The following is a 20,678-nucleotide window of genomic DNA, read 5'->3' as shown; positions in this document are numbered from 1 at the left end:
CATATATATAATATAGATATATTTCATATATATATGGTAACATCTTTCATATCATGAGTGTGGTGATCCTGGAAGGTGCAATGTAGATCTCCCAGTGAAAGAACTATGACTTTCTAGAAAAGAAATTGAGAAGGCAAGGATGAACCCTATGGTTTGAAACCATGTATTATCTCTCACTCATATGACACACAGAGACAGAGGAAACTGAGTCTGACTGTGATAGAACCTTTGGATGTCCTTTGGATTAAGTAAACACACAAAGATTAGACAGTAGTGACTTAAGAAGAGTAACCAGAAAACACAGACACACACTTCCCACATCGTACTGTGTGTTGCTGTCTGCTGTCTCAGAGTCCATTAAAAGGGGGTTCTTCTGTTTCATACTTGATCTTTGATCCACAATAAATTTTTTCTCATTACTTAGTTTATAATATTACAGTAGCAACAGAAATTGACCAGAACTCAAAATTAGTACTGAGAAATGTGAATCTTGCTGATAACTCATTGAATGTGGGCAGTGAGGCACAATGGAGTTTATGAGGTATCGCCAGATCAAAATAATAAGAGCCTTAGAAGCCACAAAAGGACACATTCAATTTCATAAAAATTTTGTTTTCCATGTAAATCCATTTAAACAAATAAGTAACAAGATTATATTTTTTTCCCTTGGCAGCACTGTGAACCAAAGCATTCACTGAGGCAACACTGGTCACAGTAAGTCACCCAAGAAATAGCAGTACTCTACTTAGTCTTCTGACGCTACAACCAGAGTGGTGACTCTATAGATGGACATGAACATTTATTGAAATACCATTGTCAGCAAAGTAATAAGCTAGGTACTAATATGCAACCTCTGTCATCGAGGGGATCAAAGTCAAAGTGATTCACAGGAAACTGGTTACTCTATCCTGTGAAACAGTGGTTGAATAGCATAGCTTTCACCCAGAGAATTCCTGAAAGACATTTAACAAATTGACTTTGTCTTCCTAGGGAACCATTTTAATGAACTCCAAGTCTTGTTCCTCCCTTTGCTATTCTAGTTTCCATTGCTCAATTGATGCTGTGAGGGAAACCCATTGCCAAGGGACCAGGTATGAGTTGATGCCCATTCTTGGCTGCAAAGAGTGAATTGTCTTCATACCAACTTCTTGAAATACAAGACCCAGGATGAACTGCACTCAGGCTCCTGGATTTATCCTCTTGGGACTGTCCAGTGTCCCAGAGAAACAGCAGCTCCTCTTTAGCATCTTCCTTGCTCTCTACCTGCTGGGACTTTTAGGGAACCTGCTACTTCTCTTAGCCATTGGTGCTGATGTCCACCTTCACACTCCCATGTATTTTTTCCTCAGTCAGCTATCATTTGTGGATCTTTGCTTCATCACCACCATAGCCCCTAAAATGCTAAAGGCTCTGTGGACTGGAGATGGATCAATCTCATTCTATGGATGCCTGACTCAGTTGTACTTTTTTGCTGTTTTTGCAGACATGGATAACCTGCTTCTGGCAGTCATGGCTATTGACCGCTATGCTGCTATCTGCCACCCTCTGCGCTACCCACTTCTCATGACTTCTTGTAGATGTGAGGTCCTGGTCAGTGGGTCATGGGGAGTGACTAATTGTGTGTCTCTGACCCATACTTTGTTGCTCTCTCAGTTATATTTTCATACCAATCAAGAGATTCCTCATTTTTTCTGTGATTTTGGGCCTCTCTTATGGCTTTCCTGCTCTGACACTCACCTCAATGAGGGTCTGATGATGACTTTGGCTGGAGTTTTGGGAATCAGTGCAGTTCTCTGCATTGCAAGTTCTTATGGTTGTATTTTTTATGCTGTGGCTAGGGTTCCATCAGCACAGGGGAAATGGAAAGCGTTGTCCACATGCAGTTCCCACCTCTCTGTAGTTCTTCTTTTCTATAGCACAGTCTTTGCCACCTACCTGAAGCCTCCATCTAGTTCTCATTTCTCTGGGGAGGTGGTAGCTGCTGTTCTGTATACCCTAGTAACTCCCACTCTGAACCCCTTCATTTATAGTCTGAGGAACAAGGATGTTCAGAGTTCATTGAGAAGGATTTTGAACATGGTGAAGTCTCAGGACTAAGGAAGGGTCACACCCCACGTGACTACCACACATGCAAATTGAGTCAGTTAACACCATGGCTCATGAAAAAATTACATGATGGCTATAACTAATCTTCAGTGTTAACTGTACTCAATTTGGAATCACCTTCAAAGTACACCTAGGGGCATGTCTGTGAAGGTGTCTCTGGAGAGATTTTGCTAAGGAGGAAAAATCCACTTTGTATGTATGTGGCACTATCCATTCCATAGAATTATCCTGGTCTGATAAAGGGTAAAAGGAAAATCCTAGCTTACTATCATTATTCATCGCTTTTTTTGCTTGTTGACCACATGTGCAATGTGACCTGCGACCCCATTTTTCCTTCTGTGCTTTTCACATCCTGATGTATTATATTCTTCAAACCAAGAATAAAATGGAACTTTCATTTCTAAATTGCCTGTAAGATGTTTTTACACAACAACAAGACAAGTAAATAAAACGATCTACTGGAAATAATACTATGTTAGGTTTCATATTCTTTAATTTGTCTTTTTATACTCATATTACTGATGCATGAATGTTCATTGCATTAAATTTTCAACCCCAATAAGCCCATGCAAAAACACACAGCTCAGTTTTTGTATTTATAAGCTGTACATCTAGATTGGGCAGATCTAATACTACACTACTCTGTTCCCCAGCTATGAGATCTCTTGCTACTTGAGGCTTCTCCTGGCCGCTCCATCTTCTTTCCATCTCTTTCTCTGTTCTTCTCCTTCATTGTCCCCTATCCTTTCTCTACTCTTTAAAACCTCCAGCCCCACCTTTCCCTTCTATTGCCTAATTACAGGCTCCTGCCTTTATCTGACCAGTTAGAATGGGGAGAAGTTTCACATGAAATTGTCTGAGTAAGTGATCCACTCCTCATTGAGGCAACCCCTCTTGAGAAAGCAGAATTAACATCAGAATACAAACAGCACCAGGGCAACTCACAACATTTCCTCCTTTTTTTCCAGTTAAAATGTAATGAAGTTTGGTTATACAATGAGCAAGTAGGACATTGCCTCACAATTTCCTTGGGTTGTTGCCAAGTGATAGAGAATTCTTTCTTTAAACCTTTGCTGTTAACATGGTGTTTTTTATAAAATTCTGATACACTGGTACACTTCCTATCAATAGCTGGTCAATTTCATTATTACCTTGTGCCAAAGGGTCTGGCAGACCTGTATGGGATCTTATGTGTGTTATATATAGTGGTGACTCCTATTTCTGATCATTTGTTGTAGCTGAGTAAATAGTGAAATCAATTCAGAATCATCCTGAATAAGTTCATCAGTCTCTGTATAAAACAATCCTTTCGGTTACTATATTAACAGACTCTTATAAATATGACAAGACCATGAGTATTGCATATAATTCAGATTTTTGAACCAACTTATACGGACTCTTAGCCACCTTATATCTTCTGATTTATATCCTGCCTTTCCTGATTTATTAGCATCAGTGTAAAATGTAGGGGCTCCATAAATTGGAAATCTTTATTATATGAGGGAGAAACCAATTAGTTCTTTTTATGAACTGAAGTCACTTGCTTTTAGAGTATCTGTTGGTAATCTCTCCCAAGAAATTACTGCATATTAATAATCACTACACTCATGTGATAATTGTTAGAATCCCTACCAGTGGTTTAGTTAAAAAAAAACAAAAACAAAAAAACAAACAAAAGAAACAAAAAAACAGCCCCTTTTATTGCATCTCCTATTCTAGAGATCTAGTGAATTAAAGTATTCCTGTCTTTTTCTAATATTTTTCCTCCAACTGAACCTGGAAGCCACTGACAACTCATGTTAAAGAGAGCTTTAGTGTTCACAAGTAAGGTCAGGAAGCTGGTGAGTCTGACAATAACCCAGGTCAATAGGTCAATAGGAGAAGGATGAGAAAGAATATAATTTTATTCTACTCTTTAGAGAGTATATTATAGGTTTCCTTTTAAAATAATTAATGTTGTTGTTGTTGTTTGTGTATATGTATGATATGTGTAAAATTACTTATGATATATCATTTTTGGGAAAACAAATTGCAAGTTCAACCATCAAGTTTGCATGCTTAAACCAAATACACACAATAGAAAAGAACTCTTCAAATATCTTACTACAATAATATAGATGACCATTGTTCTAGACTTGTGTTTGTATTAGTGTCTTGTTTCTATAATTTTATTTTCATTGGTTATTAGCAGCAGTGCTGCATACAGCAACAGGCTACAGAGTGGCAATTCAGTACAAGTCTTCACAGTGTGATGTTCAAACCAGAGCACTATTTACTGTGCGCTCAGTAAACAACTCACAGTAGTTTACATAATCTTTTAAACTAACATCTGAAAAATGTTTAACCTTATCTTCCCCCTGGGCATACTTCAGAAGACCTAAAGGGGAATCTGAGAAAGAGCATAGTTACTTATCTCAAGCCCATTGTGGGAGACTTTTCAATTAAGACACTGATAGTCCAATAGAAAATCTTCACTGCCCTTCTTAGGTTACATTTCAGTTGGTTTGCAGTAGAGAAGTCTTCTTAGTGCTTGCTGCACCTCCTGGTTCCTCAAGGTATAGATGACAGGGTTGAAGATGGGGGTGACCACTGTGTAGAGTAGGGCAATGACCTTGGAGAGGAGCTGGGAATGGACAGCAGAGGGAACAATGTACAAGACCATGAGTGTTCCATAGAATGTGGACACCACAGCCAGGTGAGAAGAACATGTGGAGAAGGCCTTGGTCCTTCTGGTCCCAGATGGAACTCTCAGCACAGTCACCACAATCTGAGCATAGGACATCAGAACCAGCCCAAAGGGGACAGTCAGGAAGACAACAGAGAGAACAAATGTAGTCACCTGGACCACTTGGGTATCTGAGCAAGCCAAGGCCATCAAAGGTGAGAAATCACAGTAAAAGTGATCAATTTGATTGGAGCCACAGAACCTCATCTGGGCCATCAGAGCAACAACTAGTCCATCTACCATGAAGCCAGACAACCAGACTATAAGCATCAACCCCAGGCAACATTGAGGCCCCATTAGAAGTGGGTATTGTAGGGGGTGACAGATTGCAAGATATCGATCATATGCCATTATAGCCAGCAGGAAACACTCATCTGTAGCCAGAGAGCCAAAGACGAAGAACTGGAGCAAGCATCCAGCCACAGATATGGTGGCCTCCTGTACAAAGCCTTCCAACATTTTGGGTACCACTGTTGAGGTATAGACAATCTCTATGAAGGATAGATTCACCAGAAAGAAATACATGGGTGTGTGAAGCCTCTGGGAGCTCAACACTACCACTGCAATGAGCATGTTCCCTGTGATGATGAAGGCGTAAAGGATGATGAACACATAAAAAAACAAGAGGTGCAGCCCAGAGACTTCATAGAAGCCAAGAAGTACAAACTCAGAAACAGTTCGGTTTCCTGTGGAGACAATTTCCATGGGATATTCAGTTTTCTGCTTGGCTTGACAATTGTATCTCTGTTTTCTGTAGCAATTCTAAGATAAAACAAAAATGATAGAATATTCAAAATGAAAACAGATTAAACTAGCCTTTATCTTTCTCTTCTTTTAACTACCACCACTTCATCTCCACTTTCTCCATTCTCTTTAAGGTAGCATACCCCTAATGGCCTAGGGGAGCTTATCCATATTCAAAATTTCAATAGAAAGCAAAACTTTTTGTAGTGACCGTTGTCATGTGTGTCACTTGGCAAGAAATGTTTATGTTCTATACCACAGCCAAAAAATGCTACAAAAGAACTAAAAATTATGGAGGAATTATGCAGGAATTCCATGTTAAGTTGTTCTCACCTGAACAGCCTCTCTGGTCTCCATCATGTAGTCACTTAAATCCCTGCCATGTCCAACATGGCTCTGGTGGGAACAGAGAGACATGGTTCTTGCCCCTAGGACAGGGCCCCAGAGTGGGCCTCCAGGAGTGTGGATGGCTACTATAGGCAAAAGGCTTGTTTGTGTAATAATTTACATGTTTTCTGGATCCACCAGCAGTGGAGGAGTCTTTTCTTCAGAAGAAGGTCCTCCCTGTCAATGACTTTATTATAATTACAAACAGCAGGAGTGGTGTGGCTATGTCTCAGCAAAATTGTAAATGCTGGGACATTCAGGGAAGTCCTTAAGACTATGGAAAAGAACTCTAAAAACATTAATTTGAAAATATGTAATTTCTCAACTATGCAAAAATATAAGGAAGCAATATGAATTATGAGGGGCTTTATGAATCTAAAGGAACAGAGGTGGCAACACTATGAGCCAGCTTGTCAGAAAGACAGAATAACAGGCAGATAGATACAAATGCAGGAAGATTCCTGAGTTCAAGGTCAGCCTAGGACACAGCAAGTCCAGGCCCAGGTGGGGTGAAAATGGTAATTTCAAGGCAGGGTCCCACCCAACTAGCTTGTCATCTGTGCTTAACAAAGACAGACAGATCTCTGGATTCTTTTGCAATTTTAAGGGGAAAAAAATGTATGTTTGCTGTCTCCTAAGAATCGAAGGGCTGGGGTCATAGGATGCTGATTCATAAGATAATAAAAAGGAAAACCTGGAGTAAATGATTGAACTGCTATGTAAAATAAAAGGCCAGATCTGTGTTCTGCAGGAGATGAGCTGTCCAGAGAAGTTTTTAGGGATAAAAAGAGAGCTGTTTAGAACACACACACACACACACACACACACACACACACACACACACACAAGCAAGCAGAACATGGACAGAGAAATCTCCAGGGAGAAAGCAAAACAGAGAGACGCAGACTGGAAAAGCTGTATCAAGCAGAACACAGGTGGTAGCTTGCATCCACAATTTGACTTCGAGTTGTTCTTTTCACCGTTCCCAGACACCCCTTCTCTCAGAATACCTCTCCAAGCCAAGGCTGATCCTTGACAAATCCCACAAATTCTTATGATTTCAAATTGTTTCTTCCTCTAAATCTACTCCTATGTCACCTTCTAGTCTCTAGTTTTTAGAATCTTTTATCAAAATAACCTTCTAAAACCACCATTTTTTTTTTTAGCTTACTAGAGGTTTCAGTTGATGTGTGATAAGTAACAATGGGAAGAGGAAGTGTAGGAGCTGTGGAAACACAAAAAGAAACCCAGACTCAGGTTATAGGGTAGAAGGTGAGGGAATCAAACTTAGGGAAGCTTCCTTTAGACAGTAGCTTTTAAGTCTATCTTAAGCTAAGTTTTAAAGGCTAGGCCAGCCAGGAGACAGTGAACTGGGCAGTGTGACCCTGATGCAGAGGTTTGGTGGTGCACAGTGCTTCTGAGCAGCTGAAGTGAACCTTGTACAGCAGGTTGGTCTTCACATGCTGACCAAGTGATGAATGGTTTTTACTGCAGAGAGAATATATAGGCTATCACATGCTGACCAAGTGATGAATGGTTTTTACTGCAGAGAGACTATATAGGATGGCTGAGCACAGAAGGTTGAGGAGAAAGCAAGAGCAAACCATGCACACATTCTCATAAAATGTAAACTGTTTCCACCACATAATAGTGATGAAAGTATCTATCACATATAACATGGAATTCAAGTTGTCTAACACAAAGGCTCTACAAAAGCTGCCTAAGAAGGTGAAACTGAATGACTCAGGAGGGGCAACTGTCTCAGGAAAAAACATACAGATTCATGCCTTGGCCACAGGCTGACTCTGTATATTGCATGGAATTATACGTTCTATTCCTCTGTGGCACTAGTGCTAGATCTTCATATAATAATTGATGATGATGGTAATAATAATATGATGATGAATGGAGGAGGAGGAAGAAGAGGGGGAGGAAGAGGAGAAGAGAAGACAAAGGAGAAGAAGGAGAAAGAGAAGGAGAAGGAGAAGGGGAAGGGGAAGGGGAAGGGGAGGGAGGAGGAGGAGGAGGAGGAGGAGGAGGAGGAGGAGGAGGAGGAGGAGGAGGAGAAGGAGAAGGAGAAGGAGAAGGAGAAGGAGAAGGAGAAGGAGAAGGAGAAGGAGAAGGAGAAGGAGAAGGAGAAGAAGGAGAAGAAGAGTTAGCTTACATTGCATGTCTCCCCTTAGGTCTCCTTGAATAACCTTGTTTCTTTAGCAATGTAAAACTGAGTGTAGAGAGGATATTTTTTTAAACCTTGAGGACTCCCAGTCCTTGGGGACTAGAAAGATGGCTTAGTGGTTAAGAGCACTCAGTGTTCTTCCAAAAGATCCTGAATTTAATTCCCAGAACCCACATGGCAGCCCATACCTGTCTGATGTTGTCCCCTGGTGTGCAGGTATACATGTATACAAAATACCCAAATACATAAATAAATAAACCTTAAAAAAAACAAAACAAAAACCAGACCATTGCTTAAGGTGCAGTATATTTTAGATACACACATCAGAAGATAATTGTGACACACTGATGAATTAAACCTGAATGAAATAGTTCTGGGGATAGTGGTACTGAGTAGTCTGCTATAGTTGTGGAAAATGAAAAGGGAGAAGAGGGCATGCCAGATAGGAAAAAAAACTATGGCTAAATTCTGAAACACAAAATGTCATAGCATGTAAGGGTGAAAAGGGAGCTTTGCACAAAAGTTCATCTCTGAAGGAGTGGGAAATATAGGGTTCTCAACTGTGGGTCACAACCTCTGGGGTGAACTACTGTTTTTATATTAGATATTCACATTAATATCTGTAACACTAACAAAATCACAGTTATGCAGTAGCAATGAAATAATTTTATGGTTGAGAGGGGTCACCACAACATGAATTATATTATAGGAGCATGGGCTCAGGAAGCTTGAGAATCATTGACCAAGAATCAGGTAAACCAGAGAGGTGGCTAGCGATGGAGCATGGCACCCTCTGCCTGGTATCAAATTGTATCTACAACTTTACCCTGTTGGCCTCAAAGCCTGGCTGAGGACTTCTAGACAGCAGAGTGGCATATTCAGAATAAAAGTAAACAACATTAGGAAAGCCCAGACCCAAGATAACAATAACAGAGAGACAGATAGGCAGACAGACAGATGCAGACACACAGATGGAGAGATACAGACAGAGACAGAGAAGCAGAGAAAGAGATATAGATGTACAGAAACAAAGAAAGACAGAGAAAAAGACAGAGTCACCAGGAAAGAGAGAGAAACAGAAAGGGAGACAGAGAGAGACAGACACAGAGAGAGTCAGAGAGAGAGACACAGAGACAAAGACAGAGAGAGACAAAGACACAGAGACAGAGTCACAGAGAAAAACAGAGACAGAGAAAGAAACAGAGAAAAACAGAGACAGAGAGACAGACACAGAGATACAGAGAGAGAGACAGACAGAAACACGGAGACACAGAGAGACAGACAGAGAGAACTCACTGAGATGGTATGATAAGACTTGGTCCCAGGTTTTCTCTTTACAATATCCCTTCTCCCTGAAACAAGTTCAAATTCACTCAGCACAGCCTGCCCTGGAACTTGTTATAGAGACCAGCCTGGCTTCTCCCTCCAAAGTGCTAGGATTATAGGTGTACACCAGTACACCCCACAGGAGATTAAAATTTCAGTCTGCTATAGTGAAGAACAAAGTCTTACAACAAACACCTAATGTGTAAAACAACCTCTCCTCTAATCCAAATCTGTGTGGCTTCACCAGACTGGGGTTCTGTGCTTTACAGGGTCTGCTGCTGTCTCCAGCTCTTTCCCCAGTATCCTCCTTGCCCACTGCTCAGTCTGTAGTTCTGTGTAGTATGAATTGTGCACTCACTCGCTCTCTCCATGACGTCTTGATATTTTATCTGCTTTAGATCAAATCTGCAGTTTGTACTCTTTCTGCACCATCCCTGAGTCAGACAGAAAGTATGCTAATCAATCCAGGAAACCTCACGGTACTGGTCTTCAGCACATTTAAAGTTCTCCCACATGAAGTCATTTTTTTTATATATATATAAAAAAAGAAGAACCTTACAGTTTTCAGAACATGACATAACCAGTCCTACTGTCCAAAGAGTGGGGAGTTAGGAAAAAGAGGAGGAAGAGAAGTAGTGAGATTTGAAAACTACAGAAAATGAGGAAGAAGCAAGGTGAATGAGAAATATGTTATTAGCATAAACATAGCAGATATTGAAGAATTTGCAGTTGCAAAACTCCCAGGATGGGTGGATGGCTGGCCTTGAAGATGGAAAAAACATGCAGGATAATTTATGAATCAAGATGTCCTTGATCATATTAACTGGTCAGAAAATGAGAATATTGAAAAATACTTAATTGTCTAATGGGCAATGACTCCCAGACAACCCTAACTTAGAGCTGCAGCTGTCATCCAACCAACCATGATTCTAAGAGAGCAGAGAGCCCTCAGCAAAAATCATCACCACTCTGGCAAAGGAGTTCCTGTGACACTTAAGAACACATACTTCTAGGAATCTATGCTGAATTAGACTTTGTAATTTACCTTTAAACCATAAGAAAATTTTACTCTTTTATATACTAACAATATCTGCTAAACATTTTATTTTTATAAATGCCAAACAATAAATAAATTTCAAAGGCTTTAAATGCATATCATATTATTTTAAGTTTTCCCATACCTTGAGACTGAAGAACAAGAGCCAAGGCGAGAACAGTTGCTGTGTGTCCAGAGGAGCACACTAACCAGAGCCTGGGGAGCACGAGTGTCTACCCACTTCTCTTCATGACCAGGAATGCAGGGGGAAGACTGGAATATCTTTTAAGGATTCAGTGGATGAACCAGCAACAACAGGACCTTGAAGGAATCAAAGGGGATTTTCTAAAATGCTTGCTACAAAATGGCCTTTGTGCTCTCTAGGTTATTGGAAATAGGTTACTAACTAGAGGAAAATGTCTGTCAAAAATAACCTTTCAGCCTTTTTAAAGGGTCTATGAACTAAGCTGCGAAACTTTGTACAGAAATAGAAGATTACCTGGGAAGCCTCAGAAAGCAGCCTACTCTCCAGACAAAACTGGAGAAAAGAAGATGAGCTAAGGTTAGCTTGCAGAGTTCAGAATAGATGAATGTCCCAATTTCAACTCCTTCCTTTTTGAGTTCGACCTGAAGTAATACAGGGTTGTGGTTAGAGACATTTCCCTTGTCACCTTCTGTCTCTGAGCCTCCATGGTCTCTTCTAGCTCCCAAGCCATCCTGCCCTCTCACTGTGAGCTTTTTATCATAAGGGAAGGCTGGCAGAAGAGGCCCCTGAGAACAAATTATAGATTTACAGCAGAGCAGCCTTAAGTGAACAAGGTGAAGCACCCCACTGAGGCATTGTTATTTTTATTATTTTTTAAAAGAATTCCTGGATTTTGGCTTGGCCAAATCTGTAGCAGAAATTAAAATAGCTACAAGAAACTTTCCTTTTCACCCCATTAGGGAAACGTCCTCTGCACTCCCCCAAGACAACTGACTACCAAATCCCAGTCTCTTTCCAGTAATTTTTCAACAAATTCACTTATAACTCATTTGGGGTTCATATCAGATATATTTTTTACAATGTAATAAATGGAAAAGTGACAAAAATATAATGATCTCTAAAACAACCATCACACCTCTGTTCTGTCACCATCTCTGCAATCTGATGTAAAATTTGATGTGATTCTTTGCATGTTTTCCCTGACATTCATTCTAAAGCCAAGAAAAAAGCCAGGTTCAGAACTAAGTCTTTTAGTTAGGAGAAATGACAGAGGTTCTGTTTAATCAACAAAATGATGGACTGGGTATTAGGTCTATCTTGTACTTTACTGACACAAATTGGTATAGTTATGCTCTAATTGTATTTTGAGAGAAAGGTTTTTTTTTTATTTTAACAGGAAGGGTGATATGTAGGAGGAGTTAAGGTGGGAGGAGTAAGAAGAGGAAGAGGAGGAGTAAGGAGAGGAAGAGCTAGGGAGAGGTGAAGAATGAGAGAGGGGAGATGGAGGCTGATGTTCACTTGTCTGTAGCAGTCAAAGGTAGTTGATATATCTAGGTTAGGTATTGGGTTATACCTCTGATTGTAAGGGCATCTTGTTATTGATCATTACTAAATATATAAGCCTTTGGATAATCTAAGCATTAGAATCTCATTTGCACCGAGCCCGAGTGGTTGGCGGGATGGTCTGGGCAATGCCAAGCCTTGCAGAGACAGCATTGAAGATTGGCAGAGCCATCTCCCATGCTGGTATCTCGTGGGTGGCAGGGCTGGTGTTTCTGGCTGGCCATTTCTAGCTGCAGTGAGCACATGGTTTCTGGCCACGCAACATGGCGGCTGAGCTAGGCAGAAATGCCGCAGCCTAGACAGTGGCTTGACCGGTGGCTGTTTTTAATAATTACTTCAACAAATAGATGTCCCACAAAACTAGGCATCCATCCAAATCTCTGATGTCATCCATATCTCTTTTCTCCTGCCTGGAGCCTAAAAGACAGTGGCTTTTTCACATAGAATGGATCAGAAATGGAAAGGTGCCCTGGAGCAACGATTATGAGCTAGGAAGCCCTTTAATAACTTAAAGCAGAGTAATGTTCTCATTTTAAGAGGTTAGGATGTGGGAAGGAAGGAAAAGAGAGGACAGAAGAGAGGGAAGGAAATGGCAAAAGTCAGAAATAAATGCTCCAAACGTGGTCTAGGAGTAAATGCTAGTAAACTGTAGATGTGGTCTTCCCTAATCAATATGAATAAAATTCTTAGGAAACAGGCGTTCCAGTGGATGGTAACAAATGTTCCTGAGCATTCAACACTCTACTTTTAGAGTACTATCTATTTTTAAAAAGACAGAGATAGCTGAGAAGTGAGTTAAAGGGGAATGCAAAACTGCTCTTGAGTATGTGTGTGTTCCAAGAGGAGGAACAAAGATGTGAAGAGGAAATTCTGGTTTCTTTGGAAACTCAGTTATGTCAAATGATGTTTTGCTGGGGCAGAGAGGTGAAGGGATGATTTGTTAAACCAGACACATGAAAGAATGTTGAAGCAGACACATGAAGGAATGTTTTGATGATTTGATGCAGATACAGGTGAGAGGATGTTTTATTGAAGCAGACATGTGAGAGAATGTGTGATGTTTAGAAAGAATATAAATATCACCCCACAGACAGTGTGGGGAGGCTGTGATGTTGATTCACCTTGTCCCACTTTGCTAGTCTTTGCTTGTTGTAACTTTAGGAGTAACTCACCAAAGAACTTCTCATTTTATTCCAGCAGCTTCTTGCCACTTTCTCTGACTCAGGCCAACTGGCCAAGCTTCGTTGTTTCTTCTGGATCAAACTGCCATTCATGAGTAGTGACTGCCAAGTGGAGTGGACTACAGCTGCTGATTCATGTTGGTGTTTTGCCAGAAGACTGGACTGCTGACAACAAAGATTGGAATTACCCCAAAGAACTACCTCTAAACAGGTCCACAACCCCTATTTCCTATTAAACTTTCTTTTCCACTACCTCTGGTGGGTGGTGGACTGGAAGGGAGGTTGAAGCATTTAAGAACCCTTATTAAAGTAGGTTTTAGAAAATCTAAGCCTCCCTTCCGGTCTGGGCCAGAGCACTGAGCAGATCTTGGGTGGCAGCTCTGCTCCCAATCTCTAAGAACCCAGAGGAAGCTGGGATCCCAGGTGCTCTAACTCAGGCAGTATCTTAGGTAAGCAGACAGCAAGACCCACCCAAACAGGGAGTAACTGGGACCCACAAGGACCCAGGAAGTCATTCCCAGCCCAGAGCACTGGTTCCTTCCGATCTGGGCCCAGGAACTGAGCAGATCCAAGACTGCAGCTCTGCACCCAATCACACAGAACACAGAGGAAGCAGGGCTCCCAGGAACTCTAACCCAGCAGTATCTTAGGTAAGCAGACAGCAAGACCCGCCCCAAACAGGGAGTAACTGGGACCCACAGGGACCCAGGAAGTCACTCCCGGCCAGGAGCACTGGTACCTTCTGGTCTGAGCCAGAGCACTGAGCAGATCTTGGGCCCCAGCTCTTACCCCAATCTTTAAGAACCCAGAGGAAACGGGGCTCCCAGAGCTCTAACCTGGGCAGCATCCTGTCTGCGCTTAAGCACTGAGCAGATTTTGGGCTCCAGCTCTTACCCCAGTAGTTACACCCACCCCACAAAGTTCTGATACAACCAAGATAATAGGAAAGACAGGCTCCAGTCAGGGACAAGGCAGGTAGCACTAAGGAGATACAGATGACAAAAGGCAAGTGCAAAAACATAAGCATCAGTAACCCCAGGGTTCTTGGCATCATTAGAACCTAGTTCTCCCACACTAGAAAGTCCTGAATTCCCCATATCACCAGGAAAGCAAGATTCAGATTTAAAATCACTTCTAAGGATGATGATAGAGGACTTTAAGAAGGACATAACACTCTCAAAGAATTTGAGAACACAGCCCTTAAAAAGGAAACACAAAAATCCCTTAAAGAATTACAAGAGAACACAACCAAACAGGTGAAGGAATTGAACAAAACCATCCAGGACATAAAAATGGAAGTAGAAACAATCAAGAAATCACAAAGGGGGACTACCCTGGAGATAGAAAACCTAGGAAAGAAATCAGGAGTCATAGACACAAGCATCACCAACAGAATACAAAAGATAGAAGAGAGAATCTCAGGTGCAGAGATACCATAGAAAATATCAACACAACTGTCAAAGAAAATGCAAAATGCAAAAAGCTCTTAACACAAAATATCCAGGAAATCCAGGACACATTAAGGAGACAAAACCTAAGGATAATAGGTATAGATGAAAGTGAAGATACCCAACTTAAAGGGCCAATAAATATCTTCAAAAAATTATAGAAGAAAATTTCCCTAATCTAAAGAATGCCATGCCCATAAACATACAAGAAGCCTATAGAACACCAAATAGACTAGACCAGAAAAGAAATACCTCCTGTCACATAATAATCAAAACACCAAGTGCACAAAACAAAGAAAGAATATTAAATGCAGTAAGGGAGAAAGGCCAAGTAACATATAAAGGCAGACCTATCAGAATTACACCAGACTTCTCACCAGATACTATAAAAGCTAGAAGATGCTGGATAGATGCCATACAGACCTAAGAGAACACAAATGCCAGCCCAGGCTACTATACCCAGCAAAACTCTCAATTACCATAGATGGAGAAATCAAGATATTCCATGACAAAACCCAATTTACACAATATCTTTCCACAAACCCAGCATTACAAAGGATAATAACAGGAAAGCTTCAATACAAGGAGGGAAATTATACCCTAGAAAGAGCAAGAAAGTAATCCTCTTCCAACAGAGTAATTCCACCTCTAATAACAAAAATAACAGGAAACAAAAATCACTGTTCCTTAATATCTCTTAATATCAATGGACTCAATTCCCCAATTAAAAGACATAGGCTAATGGACTAGATATGTAAACAGGACCCAGCATTTTGCTGCATACAGGAAACCCACCTTAGTGACAAAGACAGACTCTACCTTAGAGTAAAAGGTTGGAAAACAAATTTTCAAGCAAATGGTCCTAAGAAACAAGCTGGAGTAGCCATTCTAAAATCTCCAGCCCGAGAACAAAAGGCGGAGACTCATGGCTCCACCTGTATAGGTAGCTAAGGGTGGCCTTGCCAGGCATAGGTCGAAGTGGACAGCCTTGGTACCTGAAAGTTTGGATTCCCTAGTGTTGGGGAATTGCAAGAGCAGGGAGGCAAAAATGGGAGGATGATGGGAGCACACCCTCATAGAAACTCCCAGAAATATATGGATTAGACATGACAGAGGCAGGCCGCCAGAAGACTAGATTCCCGAATTCAAACAATTATCTTGATACTAAAATTTGTTTTGAAAATTGTATATTGCAGAATACATAGCCTTAGTGTATCTACTCATCAGGCAAGCTGAGCAGATCTGCTCGAACCTCTGATGCCCTGGAATTACAGCTGGATGCAGTGAAGACACAGTGTCAGAGGCTTATCAATTTACTCTTCCCCCAACCCCTCTTCTAATATCTCAACACCCATAATCAGCTTGAAGAAGTTAATGAAGAGTCGGCGCCCCTATTCCCTGGGCTTAGGGACTGAGGTGGTTAATATTGGGATGTCTTTCTAGGGAAAAGTAGTGGTTTTGGTGGAACAGGGAGGATTAGCTAGGATTTATTGCATAGCCATAACCTACTGGTAGAAATATGTACAATTGTTATTAAGATGAAGTTATAATTTCTTAAATGGTACAAAATTTACTTTGATTTCAAATTTAAGGTTTTCATTGGTACGAGCTTCTTATTAATATAAAAGTGAGATGAATATTGTTACTATCATAGGCATTGCACCTGTATAACACATTTAGGAATACAAGGCTTAGACCCAGTCCTTCTTTAACTTTTTTAACTGATTTGAGATGGTTAGCCTGTGCGTTCAGGGCCTATAGAAAATTCATGGCTTTGAGTTTATTGTTAGGGAGTTTTCTGTATTTTCTTTAGAAATAGCTGAGAGGAGTTAACAGACAGCAGTCCAGATTGCCTTACATGGATAGTTGGTTTTCAATACATCAGAAATCCACAGAATTGACATTACAAACATTTCCACATTAATGTTCATTTTGATTAGAGACCTGACTGTTCCTGACAGCTTCCTGTCTTGGATTCTAAGAAGAAATTGAGCATCTTTGGAGTTATTCCAATTGAGGTGAGACAGCCACTAGGCAAGAATTGCCTCTTTCCATCTACAGACAAATTACTGTCCAGAAAAGGACACACTTGCAGAATAGTCGACTGATTATATCTGCCAAGACAGAGTAATCAGCCCTTAATAATTATGCATCACTAGGTCTGTCAGATGATCCTGGGCCAGAAGGCTGAAGATCAGATGCTCCAATGTTCTGTAGTCTAGGGACTGTCCCCGTGTTCAGCAGTCTCTATAAATTGGCTAAGTTTTAGAAGCTATGGTTTGTGCTTCCCATAATTTCAGTTAACTCAGTCATTCTGGATTTCTGATGGGGTTGAAAACTTATAGTCTCATAGCCAATCCTTGCTATTTACTTTCAGAGAAAAGATTTGAGAGGATGGTTTTCAGCTGACATTCATCCTAAAGCCAAGAGAAAAAAAAGCCAGGTTCAGAACTAAGTCTTTTATTTAGGAGAGATGACAGAGGTTCTGCTTAGTCAACAAAATGATGGACTGGGTATTAGGTCTATCTTGCACCTTACATTAAATTGCACTTTACCTTGCACTTTACCTTAAATTGGTATAGTTATGCTCTAACTGTATTTTGAGAGAAAAGTTTTATTTTAACAGGAAAAATGATATGTAGGAGGAGCTAAGGTGGGAGGAGTAAGGAGAGGAGAAGGAGAAGGAGAGGAGGAGCTAGGTGATGAGAAAGAGAGAGGGGGGCCAGACATGGAAGCAGATGTTCACATGTCTCTGCCAGTCAAAGATAGTTGATATATCTAGGTTGGGTATTAGGTTACACTTCTGATTGATATTGAGCAGTACCAAATTTATAAAGCCATTGGTTAACATTAAAAAAAAAAATGTATAAAAGCAAAATAGAGAAGGGGGTATGGGATAGGGGTTTTCTAGGGAGGGGAAATGGGGAAAGGTGATGGCATCTGAAATGCAAATAAAATATCCAATAAAAAAAAAAAAAAGAAAAGAAAGAAAGAAAATCTAAGCCTGAGCCAGGCAGTGGTGGTGCACGCCTTTAATCCCAGCACTTGGGAGGCAGAGGCAGTCTGATTTCTGAGTTTGAGGCCAGCCTGGTCTACAGAGTGAGTTCCAAGACAGCCATGGCTATACAGAAAAAAACCCTGTCTCAAAAAAAAAGGGGGGGAAAGAAAAAAAAAAAAGAAAATCTAAGCCTACTAAGATGAGTTCATGTATATATGTCTTCATGAGCTCCTATATCTGTGGATATCTGAGACTTTCAGGGTGAATGGATAAAACCAACCACACAGTAGTTGCTGTCTTTGTTGTTCTGTAATTTTGTAATTTGCCACAACACCAGCTACTTTCTTCTACCTCTTCCTACTGGCTGCCTTCTTGCTTTTCTTGGGCAATGTCATTGTCATGTTCCTTGTGGCCCTGGATGTAAGCCTTCACACTCTTGTGTGCTTTTTCTCCTTCAGTCTCTCCTTGGTTAAGCTCCTGTACAATTCTGTATCCATCCAACTTTCTAAATTCCCATAGGACACAGCTCAGTTCCTAGCTGCAACACCCAGTACTAATTTTTCTCCTCTGGCTGCCATTGAGTTCTTCAACCTCACTACCATGGCTTTAAAAAAAGATTTATTTTTATTATATTATGCATGTGTATGGATCTAATTGTATGCATGTGCACCACACACATGAAAATGTCCACAGTAACCAAAAAGAAGGGGGAGGAGACATCAGATTCTCTGGAACTAGAGTTACAGACAGTTTTGAGCTGCCATTTGATGCTATAAATTGAACCTGAGTCTTCTGCAAGAACAGCCAATGTTTTTAATCACTAAGCCATCACTTCAGTCTCAATTACATGATTTTTGACTGCTGTGGTACAATTTATTGCCTACTCCACTACCCATTATTGCTAAGTTCCCTGGCATGTGCCACTCTGGATGGGATCTGATAGTCTATGGGTTTCCTATGCCTCATGTTCCCATCTTCCTCCTTGCACAATCTCATCTGCACATTAAGCTAAATCAACCACTTCTTCTGTGATGTTCACCAGATCTTTGACTTTCCTGTGCACATACATGCCAAGGAGATAGGCTATGTTTTCGACAGCATTGCTATCCTAGAATTCCTGGGCTTCACTGTAGATTCCTACTTGCAAATCCTGGCCACAATCCTACAAATGGCCAGGTGCTGACCCACAGAAAACCATGTCTACCTTTAGCTGCAGCTGCCTTATCTCCTCCTTTACTGTCCCTTCTATTTATTTTTCCTTCTATTGACCTTATACTAATTACCAGTATGGTGGTTTGAATGAAAATGGCCCCTGTTATCTCATATATTTTAATGTTTTGTCCCTAGTTGGTGGAACAGTTTTGGCAGCATTAGGAAGTATAGCCCTGTTTGAGGAGGTGTGCCACTGGGGGGGGAGGGGGGGTAGGCTTTTAGGTTTCAAAATCCCTCGCCAGATACTTCTCTCTCCCCCTCAGTCTCTCTCTCTCTCTCTCTCTCTCTCTCTCTCTCTCTCTCTCTGCCTCTGGTTTATAGATCAGGTATAAGCTCTCAGCTACTACTTCATCATCATGCCTGCCTGTCTGTCTGCTGCAATAGTCATAAATTCATCCTCTGAAACTGTAAGCAAACCCTCAATTAAGTGTTCTCTTTTATAAATAGCTTTGGTCATGGTGTTTCCTCACAGCAATTTAAAAAAGAACTAAAATGGAAGTTGGTACCAGGGAGTGGAGTATTACTATAATAGTCCTGACCATGTTGTTGTTTGGTGGAATGTGGAAGACTTTGGGACTTTGGACTAGAAAAGTGTTTAAACCCTATAAATGGAACTTAATGAATCATCCCAATAGGAGCAAAAATACTCAATAAAATTCTTGCAAACAAAATCCAACAACACATCAAAAACATCATGCACCACAATCAAGTAGGCTTCATCCCAAGGATGCAGGGATGGTTCAATATATGAAAATCCATCAATGTAATCCACTATATAAACAAACTCAAAGAATAAAAAAATCACATGATCATCTCATTAGATGATGAAAAAGTCTTCCACAAAATCCAATACCCCTTCATGTTAAAAATATTAAAGATATCAGGGATTCAAGATATATACTTAAGCATAATAAAAGCTCTCTATACAGCAAACCAGTAACCAACATCAAACTAAATGGAGGAAAACTTGAAGTCAAGACTAAAGTCATGGACAAGAAAAGGCTGCCCACTATCCCCCTATCTATCAATATAGTTCTTGAAGTTCTAGCCAGAGCTATAAGACAATGACAAGGGGATATAAATTGGAAAGAAAGATGTCAAGGTATCACTACTCAAGGATGATATGATAGTATGCATAAGTGACCACCAAAATTCTATCAGAGAATTCCTACAGCTGATAAACAACTTCAGTAAAGTGGCTGGATACAAAATTAACTCAAAGAAATCAGTGTCCCTCCTTTATTCAAATGATAAATGGACTGAAAAAGAAATTAGGGAAACAACGCCATTCACAATAGTCACAAATAATGTAAAATATCTTGCTGTAACTCTAAGCAAATAAAAGATCATTGACAAGCACTTCAAATCCATGTAGAAAAAGATTGAAGAAGATATCAGAAGATGGAAAGATCTCTCACGCTCATGGATCCTTAGGATTAACATAGTGAAAATGTCCATCTTACCAAAAACAATCTACAGATTCTATGCAATTCCCAACAAAATTCCAACACAAGTTTTTCATAGACCTTGAAAAAGCAATTCTCAACTTCATATGGAAAAACAAAAAACCCAAGATAGCTAAAAACAATCTTGAACAAATACAAAAACTTCTGGAGAAATAACCATCCCTGATCTCAAGCTGTACTACATAGCAATAATGATTAAAATAAAAAACTTCATAGTATTGGTACAGAAACAGACAGGTTGGGCAATGGAGTTGAATCCAAAGTCCAGAAATGCACCAACACACCTATGGACAATTGGTTTTTTTTTTTTTTTTTTTTTTTTTT

General features: G+C 40.4%; 2 protein-coding genes across 4 annotated transcripts in view; one reads left to right on the top strand and one right to left on the bottom strand.

Annotated features, from left to right (window-relative positions):
* Window positions 1-2,511, top strand: part of LOC117724755 (olfactory receptor 1f45-like) — a 5,884-nt gene extending 3,373 nt beyond the window's left edge. The window contains exon 2 of one of the 2 annotated variants that reach the window (XM_034524657.2): window positions 1,041-2,511. In XM_034524657.2, coding sequence (XP_034380548.1) covers window positions 1,168-2,097 — 930 coding nt within the window. In that variant the 5' untranslated portion in view covers window positions 1,041-1,167 and the 3' untranslated portion in view covers window positions 2,098-2,511. Of the gene's footprint in view, window positions 1-673 lie in introns of both variants that reach the window. The other variant, XM_076916889.1, reaches the window with a different exon arrangement.
* A 1,542-nt stretch (window positions 2,512-4,053) lies between these two features.
* Window positions 4,054-11,274, bottom strand: Or11a1 (olfactory receptor family 11 subfamily A member 1). 2 transcript variants are annotated; one of them, XM_076916888.1, is made up of 3 exons: window positions 11,000-11,274; window positions 10,646-10,821; window positions 4,054-5,517 (listed from the first exon to the last, which is right to left on the bottom strand). In XM_076916888.1, the coding sequence occupies exon 3, from the start codon at window positions 5,402-5,404 to the stop codon at window positions 4,595-4,597; it is 810 nt and encodes a 269-aa protein (XP_076773003.1). In that variant the 5' UTR covers window positions 5,405-5,517; window positions 10,646-10,821; window positions 11,000-11,274; the 3' UTR covers window positions 4,054-4,594. The 2 variants fall into 2 exon arrangements, with proteins under 2 accessions (XP_076773003.1, XP_034380866.1); XM_034524975.2 differs by having other exon boundaries at window positions 4,054-5,593; window positions 11,000-11,269.
* Between the last annotated feature and the right edge of the window lie 9,404 nt (window positions 11,275-20,678).

The sequence above is a fragment of the Arvicanthis niloticus genome, chromosome 20, assembly GCF_011762505.2.
Source record: "Arvicanthis niloticus isolate mArvNil1 chromosome 20, mArvNil1.pat.X, whole genome shotgun sequence".
NCBI lineage: Eukaryota > Metazoa > Chordata > Mammalia > Rodentia > Muridae > Arvicanthis > Arvicanthis niloticus.
Note: the sequence above shows the minus strand (reverse complement) of the source record. Positions and strands in the feature narration are given on the sequence as shown.

Bases quoted from the DNA above. Each gene is read 5' to 3' on its own strand.
- Or11a1 (XM_034524975.2), bottom strand. From the start codon at position 5,536: ATGGAAATTGTCTCCACAGGAAACCGAACTGTTTCTGAGTTTGTACTT.